This window comes from Solanum dulcamara, chromosome 8 (genome assembly GCF_947179165.1).
Source record: "Solanum dulcamara chromosome 8, daSolDulc1.2, whole genome shotgun sequence".
Lineage (NCBI taxonomy): Eukaryota > Viridiplantae > Streptophyta > Magnoliopsida > Solanales > Solanaceae > Solanum > Solanum dulcamara.
In genome coordinates, this window is record NC_077244.1 from 61,660,316 (window position 1) to 61,669,132 (window position 8,817).

General features: G+C 35.5%; 2 protein-coding genes across 2 annotated transcripts; one reads left to right on the forward strand and one right to left on the reverse strand.

Moving 5' to 3' along the window:
- Positions 1 to 1,805: 1,805 nt before the first annotated feature.
- Positions 1,806 to 2,544, forward strand: LOC129900462 (dirigent protein 22-like). Its single transcript, XM_055975441.1, has one exon. It carries the CDS (start codon positions 1,826 to 1,828, stop codon positions 2,381 to 2,383), a length of 558 nt encoding a protein of 185 aa, XP_055831416.1. The 5' UTR covers positions 1,806 to 1,825; the 3' UTR covers positions 2,384 to 2,544.
- Positions 2,545 to 2,782: 238 nt separating this feature from the next.
- LOC129899317 (3-dehydrosphinganine reductase TSC10A-like) lies at positions 2,783 to 8,505 on the reverse strand. The gene is made up of 3 exons (XM_055974242.1): positions 7,705 to 8,505; positions 4,710 to 4,857; positions 2,783 to 3,432 (listed from the first exon to the last, which is right to left on the reverse strand). The coding sequence occupies exons 1-3, from the start codon at positions 8,239 to 8,241 to the stop codon at positions 3,140 to 3,142; spliced, it is 978 nt and encodes a 325-aa protein (XP_055830217.1). The 5' UTR covers positions 8,242 to 8,505; the 3' UTR covers positions 2,783 to 3,139.
- Positions 8,506 to 8,817: the final 312 nt, after the last annotated feature.

Here is an 8,817-nt window from a genome sequence, read left to right on the forward strand (position 1 = left end):
GAAGAAGACGTTGGTACGTAGGATGTTGATGAGAGAGTGTGAGAGTTGATTTATATGAATTGCTTAATTTTAGGGTGAGTTAATTGTGCAAATAACTATTTTAGGCTATTATTTAGGAATAGGTGTATCTGAATGTATATATTCAATATATCGTAATTAATGGTAAGATACATAATTGTTTGAAAGTATAGGTAATAATAATATATATGGTAGTGAAATATGTCTAATTATGTAGTTTTTCCAAAATTAAATGCCACAAAAGCCTATTTCTCTCCTAATTGTCATGCCACACATTAAACCTTTCTTTTTAAAATAATAAACTTATTTAACTCACTCAATTCATATGTATTAAGATGTCTATTAAAGGATTTTTAGAAAAATGATAGTTCACCACCACTCTATTCATTTTCATCACATGCTAACTATCATTGTCGCTCATTATTATCAATTATCATCACCGACAATTATCATCTTTAATCATAACTGTTGTCACCATCAATCACCGTGATCAGTTGTCACCATCACTAGTCATCATTTATGATAATCATCACCAACCACTATTACCATATAACAACACCAATTACTAACGACAAAATCACAACCATCAATCTCTACTATATATAACAAACCAACGTCATCATTAACTATCAATATCATCCACCATAATTATCAACTACCACTATTAACAGCTATTGTTAACTACTACTGCCAACCATCATCATCACTAGCTACTACCACATCGCCATCAGCCAACGTTATTCTCAATCGGCACCCGCAACCACTATTGCTATACATCACTACCATCAAATTAAAATATTTTTTGATATAGTATTCTATTTGAATGTTATAACTATTATTATTTTCTTTAACTAAAATGAGTTGCATACATTATAATATTGAAAAAACTAACAATCTTAATTATTTAATATTTATATCTTAATTTAACATCCTAATATTTAGATGTGTATTTAGATTTAAACATCTAAAAATTAAGATTCAGATATTATAATCTTAATAAAACATACAAATTAACTTTGTTATACATCTTAATCATTCAAATATATTTAACCGTATTAAATGGTTATAAAAAAATCACGATTAACAATTGAGACATAAATAACTAAAATTCAAATTTAAAGAATAAACACACTTATTAAGTTTAAACTTTGGAATGCAACATTAATGATGACATTGACAGGAACATGAACTTTCAAGAGCTAGCATTGACAAAAATTGTTGTGAGGTGTTAATATCATATATATACTCAACAATACACTTACTAAAATGCCCAAAGACAAGTAGGAGTAGTTTTCGTTTTATCCCTAGCGGCAAGTATCATAATACCATGGTGGAACACGTCCTCTTCATCAAGCGAAACACATGCATTATTATTGGTAGCAAAAGCCAAAGGCACGCCTAAGAGTAGAATTTACTTCAACTCAGAACAAAGTACTTTTATATATTACTTACTCCATTCTTTGATATTAAAGAAAATTTTTGAAATTTGTGATTTTAAATGAAAAATATGTCAAATGTCTCAAATTGCTCTTGAATCTTGTAGTCTTAATCATGTCACGTGGTTGGAATTAAAGATCAGGGTTGCTAAAATAGGAAAGAGACATTCTTTTATAAACGAACTAAAAAGGAAAGTAAAGTATCGCGAACAAATTGAACGGAGGGACCTCCATTTCCAAAGGTCCACACACACTCCACTATGTAAGAAAGAGATGCAACATCAACATCTTCACCAATAAATAAGCACCATGCTCTATAAAAATCCCCCTCTTACACTTGTAAGGAACCAAATTTTCTCCTTTTTAATACTATGTCTTCTTCTATTTCCTTTTTTATTATCTTCTCATTAATCCTCTTTTCCCCTTTTTCCAATGGAGTTTTTCATGAAGAAATTTCTGATATCCTAGCCATAAATTTAAGAAGTCAAAAAACAAGCCACCTACATTTCTACTTCCATGACATCTTAAGTGGAAAAAAGCCTTCAGCAATCAAGATCATTTCACCAGGTGGTGGAGGAATCTATGATTTTGGCAACACTTTCATATGTGATGATGCATTAACCATAGGGCCTAATGCATCAACTGAGGTTATAGGAAGGGCTCAAGGGATTTACTCAATCGCTTCGCAGGGCGAGCTTGCGTTGCTTATGGCTATGAATTTTGAGTTCACACAAGGCAAGTACAATGGGAGCAGCATAAGCATTCTTGGGAGGAATCCATTTATGAAAGATGTTAGGGAGATGCCTATTGTGGGAGGCACTGGGCTGTTTAGGTTTGCTAGAGGTTATACATTGGCCCATACTTTTTGGTTTGATGTCAAGACTGGAGATGCTATTGTGGAATACAATGTGTTTGTTCAACACTATTGAAGTGTTTCATCAAGTGTTTGTGGTTGATTATTTAGTACTGCTTGTAAAGTACTAGTTTAATTTCTTTTTTACTTTGTCTATCCAGTTCAATTTCAAATGTATCTTCCTCAGCAACATTTGTAGCATCTTTAAAGCGGTAAGAAACTTATTTTTATAAAGTATTTACATCAAATCATATCAACTTATCATTGATTAGTTGTTCATTTCTTGTTTCTTTAAGTGATTAGCTGTTCTTCCTCCATCAACAATAAGTAATTTTGTCATTTGGGCGGAAGAGGGTTTCCTTATGCAGCCATGTTCCTAACTTCACCTAAATCATAGAAGCGTCATGGCTTAATTTCTACCAATGTACTCAGACAGCTTATGCAAACCATATACACAGGAATATTGAAGCTTGGATAGGTCGAAAATATTAAGCTAAATAAAAGCAGTTGATAGAGAACATAAAGTTTTATCAGTTAATTAAAAAATCTATGAACTCCAAGCACAGTAGATAGAAAAACTTCTCAACTAAGTGGACAAATTATCCAGCAACACTTGGTAATGGATAAAATCAAAGAGAAACGAAACACTACATAGTTTTAGTTCACTAGCACAAAAGCAATTGAAAATTGGACAACCTAAGGGGTACATAAAACATCATGAAAAAGTTCAATTTCTGTAATAACTATCATGTGGGAATCAACTTGTTCAAACTACCAATTCTTGAGGGAAGTGCCAAAAATTATTTGTCAGACTGTGTTTTGTAGCTACTCCCTATTTCCTTTCTCCAAGAAATTTCTCAATGCTCCCATACCAGTTCCATTGGAAACATAGACCAACAATACGTAATATTCCAGCAGCTATCACTTCGACAAATGCCATCAAAAATGATCTCTGAGGAGATAGACCAGCAGTTGCTATGGAAAGAAAGAATCCCTCAAAGTTGCAGGGGACAATAAAGGAACCTGATTTAAGGCCATTCAAAGCTTTCTTTGCAACTTCATCAGCTTTCATGGAACCAGAAGAAGCTGCTAGTATACTAGTCAACTGTGGCCTACGCTTGTTCTCTGAAAAAGGATTAACCTTTCATAATTATTGTTCAAACAGGTGAAATACATGAGGAGAAACATGGTCAAAGAGTATAACAAAATTATTGCAAATGTAAATCGATTATCAAACAGATAAGTTCAAGCACCTATCGGGTACACTAGGTGTTTCTAAGATTACAGTTCGATTGCTTTGAATTATTGGGTACCACACACAATGATGTTGACGTCTCCCAAGGATCAATATTAGTGCATGCATATCTCCATGCTCATTCTTCACATTTCTTCTTCGTTTATATTCTTTTGGATTGGTAAATAGTGCACTATTAAACAAAATAAAGAGAGAACCAAGCATGTTAACACTCAAAAAATGCAACTACATGTTATCAGGATTAACTGAGAATAGAGACAAAACAAACTTGAATATACAAAATAAAACAGAAAAAAGTATCACAGCCTAAATATTAAAAAGTGAAACTCTAGAACTCGCATACTAAACAAAGCAGAGATCATACATATTAAGCTTCAAAATGTTCTAGACCTGTATTATCTAAATAGACCAAAAATGCAGAATTTAACATCTTGTCAGGTTCTTGGGAATCGTGGTTTTCATTTCAAGAAGATAAAAGGCAGAAACCGAATTTAGATAACCCATTTAACTACCATAAAGAATAATTAATATGTGGAGTACATCATGAGCTATTTCATAATCAAGGAACAAATATTTTCTGGTTCTGCTCCTCCAAAGTCTAAACATATAGATTGGCTAAACATTTTGTGCCACCATGCTTACAACTAACAGTTCTTAATAATTGGTTAAAAGGCCAGTGCTATCACCATTTTCATTATCAACTTGCTTGATCCAGATTTTTCCGTTCTCTCTGAAGAAAGACAAAGAAAAAAGAGACAAAAGAAAAGGAGATACAACTAATATATCAACTTTAGAATCAGAGGTAGATCCTAGCATTTAGAGTTAGTGGGTTCGGAGTGGGTATGGTGATATTACATTTTTTTTAATCTTGTTTACATTAATAAACTTGATGCAAGCAGAACGTAGGGTGTTTAGTCAACCCCCCCCCCTCCACCCGCCAAGCTGAAGGCCTAGATATGCAAAGCCTTATCTTTGTAACTCAATTAAACAACCAATAGCCTACAGTCCTGGCAAGATGATTTATTCATAAAAATAAGATAAAACCAACCAGTTTTAATATTTTAAACATGTAGCATATCATCTAGTTCCTGACACGCAGTAATAAACAACCAGAAGAAACAGAGTAGAATCTATTTTCAGGTCCAACCTTCAGCAAATCCAGGAGTTTCAGTGTCGGGAGGAAATATTAGTGATACATGAATATTTTCACCAATAACTTCCTGCTGCAATGCTTCTGCCAGTCCTTTGAGGCCAAACTTACTGGCTGAATAAGCTGTATAACCATATATGCCAACCTAAGACAAAACAAATACCAAATAAACTAAATCAGCCAGGAAGCGACAGAAACATGGTTAAAGTTTATTAATGCAATTTTTTGGGAAAAGAATCTCCGTAGATTCTACAATATTATAGTATCAGAGACCAAGCTCCAGTCTTTTAGGATTAAACAACCAGCTGAGGAAACATTGTAGTGGTGGCTAAATATGAACAGTCTCCCTTAATTATGTCGGAATCTCAGATCAAGCTTCAGTCCTCCTTGGTTAAACTATTATTCAAGGAAACATTTGTTGTTGTGGGTCTTTCAGATAGATTTTTTATGATGAATACATGTAAATGTCAATGCATAGAGGGAAACAAAATTAGTTAAATTGGACGATTGTGATGATCATCTCTAACTTATTTTTCTTTTTTTCCCCAAAGTTTCCTAGATGAGATAACAAATAAAATTGCAATAGAGATTAGATATCAATCAGAACAGAAGATGAAAAAAGCTCCTGCTGGAAAGTGTCTTCTTTCAAAAAGTCTTCATGAATTGTGTACTAACGAGAGTACTGCAAAATCATAAGACGGCCCACACTTTCTCAAAATATCATCCTCAAAGAATAATGAGTTCCAAACTTTGAGTGAGTCATGTACATGACAAAACTGTTTCTTTCTAATTCTATATAAAGAGATGAAAGGCACTACTTGAAATGCATTTGCTAATAACTTTAGCATGAAAAAGTTTATACGAAGTGCTTATCTGCAAATGTTGATACCTAGTAGTTACGAGTTCAGATACTTTTGCAATATTATTATAGCTCTCAACTACTCCGCGTGCTTCTAGTTTAGAATTTTACAGTATTAGATGGTAAATGAACCTGCAGTGCTAAAACTGAAAGTATTAATAGGATATTTAACAAAAGAAAACTCCAATATCCTTGGTGGACGTAAGCAAATGGGAAAAGTAAGTAGAAGTTGGAAAACCATCCAACATTTTCCTGACTCCAGATTTAAGAACCAATAGCACAAATCGTATCTTGACTATATCTGGTGAATTTTAGAGATTGAGATAGCCTTTATAATGCTTTGCTATTCTTTAATCATCTCAGACTGTATGACACTAATTTTACCTTCATTTCTCAATCTATTTATACCAGAAAACTGGGGTAAGATCTTGGAAAATTAACCACAAATATAAACAGTGATCACAGTACGACGTCATTTACATTGTTATCAAGTTCAAACCATATTTTGGTTCTGAATACGTTCTCAGCTCAACGTATTGTGATAGACATACCAGAGGCCAATCCTTATTATAATAAGACAGATTAAACTCCCAACAGAAATATACTCTGGAGCAGTTTAGCCTTTCATGTCCTTATATCAAGACTAGTTACTCCTTCTCCTACTTACTATAGCTGCTACTAAGCATTTTTCTTTGACTAACATCTAACCTCAACCTAAACTCTTACATGGCAGGTAGTAGAAGTGGTTGAAGAGATGTATTCAAGTTAACCAAAAGAGTATAATGCAATCAAGCATGTTCATAAATTACCACCAAACATGCTCTTGATTTGGTGCAAACTACACACCAGAATACATTAGCCCCTAATGTCCTTAAGTCCACCGGTCTACTCGCATGCGCACAAATTATGAAACTTAGCCCTCGGATTGAATGTATACTTGTTAAATGGACTAGACCCCCGGATACTTGGTTTAAGATAACCACAGATGGGAGCAAGAATATAGAAGGGTCAGCTGGTATAGGAGGCATTTGTAGGGATATGAATGGTGTAATGGTAATGGATTTCCATTGCTCTGTTGCTAAAATAAGTAGCAACTTGGCAGAGGCAAAGGCTGCCTCTTTTGGGCTGAATTGGTGCAGAAATAATGGCTTGAGACATATCATACTAGAATGCGATTCTCTTTTGGTTGTAAATATGTTACAGGGAAAAAGCAATATCCCATGGCGGATGAAAGACACCATAAAGGAGGCCTGGATACTAACTGAACATGATGATTGCAAGATTCAACATTGTTATAGAGAAGCGAATCAGGTTGCGGATGCATTGGCTAAATGGAGTATAGGAAGAACTAACAGAGTTATCTTTTCTCCTAGCAGATTGCCTGATTTAGCAAAAGGAGCTTACAAATTGGACCTGCTTCATATAGCATCTATTAGACATATTCACAGAAGAAATCAATTTTTGTAATTGTGGAAGGGTATCTTTGTCCTGTTTTATAGGAGACTTTAACCGTATAAAAAGATATGTTTTCTATTTTCTTTTTGTACAAGAACTCATTAAGGAGTTGAAGATATATAGTCCTACTCCTATATAAATAATTTTGATATAAACATAAGGGACAAGCCACCATACGGCGAAGATGCATTTAAAAAAAAAAGATAGAAGAATACCAGCAAAGTAACATCGACTTTACAATTGAATAGAAACTGATGTTATAGCAGTAATGATTTGCACTCATACCACTAAATAAAAGACCAAAGTATGCCAACAAATAACAACAACAACAACAAACTCCATATAATCCCACCATATGGAGTCTAGGAGGGTAGAGTGTACCCACCTTGAAAGTTGGAGCGGTTGTTTTCGAAAGACCTCGGCTTCAAAAAGAGGAAAACAAGATAAACAAGATGCCCAAAAATAAGATGTATGCCAAGGGTCTCCAGGAAACAACCTGTCTATCTCCGTGAAATAATGGTAAGGTATCCATAGCCCACTTATGGAATTTCGGATCCACTCTACGCTCTCCATACCCCACTTGTGCGATTTCACAAGGTATGTTGATGTTATTGTTGTATAAGGTTATAACTTTGCTAGATCATTGAAATTGAAACTTGAATCAGAGGTAAATCAAACCTGGCCAGCTTGTGAAGACATGATAGCAATGGATCCAGGTCCACGGTTGGTCCTATTCTTCATTCCAGGCAAAGCAGCTTTAATCAGATGAAAAGTCCCGGTCAAGTTCACATCAATCATAAACTTGATCTCCTCAATATCTTGGGTCTCCAATTCCTGAGGTACAAAAACTCCCTGATTGCACACCAACACATCGATTGGTCCTGCCTCTTCTATAGCCTTCTTTACGGCATCGTAGTCTCTCACGTCAGCGCTGAAAATGGCCACGTCACGGCCAGTAGAAAGCCGAATTGACTCCTTCGCATCTTCGAGCCTACTAGTGTTACGAGCGAGTATTGAAACTTTTGCACCTTCTGAAGCAGCCTGTTGAGCTAGTGCTAATCCGATGCCGCTTGAGCCGCCAGTGATGAACACATGGCGATTCTTAATTGGAACTTTAACGGTGCGTGGCCGGACAATGAAGGCGAGGAAAACTAAGAGGGATAACGAGAGGAAGAGGAGGAGCATGGAGAAAAAACCTAGGCTCAAATCCGCCATTCCAGAGATAACAATGGTTGCTGCAGTTTTCTCTGGACAGCAACTCGCGTGGCTGAGGAGAGGAAGAGAGAAGGGCGTCGATGGCTGCCTCCTGGTGGCTACTGGTTTCAGCAGTATGGAGGAGAAGAAGAGCAGTGCTCAGCCGCTGCGTGGTGATCTTTGCCGGTGGTGCCGTTTGCAGGCGGTGTTGAGGAGCAGAGAGGGGCGTGGTGGCAGAAGGAGAGGGGTTGGGCGGCTGACCTTCTCTTCTTAAGAAGAAGATGAAAATCAAAACATTAGTTAGGTTTAAGGTGTGGGGTAATTAGAAAATAAGAGTTGTAATCCTAGCAGTTCATTAATTTTGATGAGCGGTTAGGATTGAATCTTGGTATTTGATAAAGATGAGATGGATGGATATAATTAAAAGATAGATTTAAGATTGGGTTATATATTGAATTTACGGAAAAAGGCCAAAATTACTCCTCAACTTTGAAAAATAGTTCATCCATGCCCTTTGTTATACTTTAGGGCCAATTATACTCTTACCGTTATAATTTGGGCCAAATATACCCTTGAGTATAACAGAGTGCTACGTGT

Coding starts and splice junctions, on each gene's coding strand:
- LOC129900462 (XM_055975441.1), top strand. CDS start 1,826: ATGTCTTCTTCTATTTCCTTTTTTATTATCTTCTCATTAATCCTCTTT.
- LOC129899317 (XM_055974242.1), bottom strand. CDS start 8,241: ATGGCGGATTTGAGCCTAGGTTTTTTCTCCATGCTCCTCCTCTTCCTC. Junction 4,858..7,704: donor TGTCTTCACAAGCTGGCCAG/GTTTGATTTACC, acceptor GTTTTGTCTTAG/GTTGGCATATATGGTTATAC. Junction 3,433..4,709: donor AACTCCTGGATTTGCTGAAG/GTTGGACCTGAA, acceptor ATCCTTTTTCAG/AGAACAAGCGTAGGCCACAG.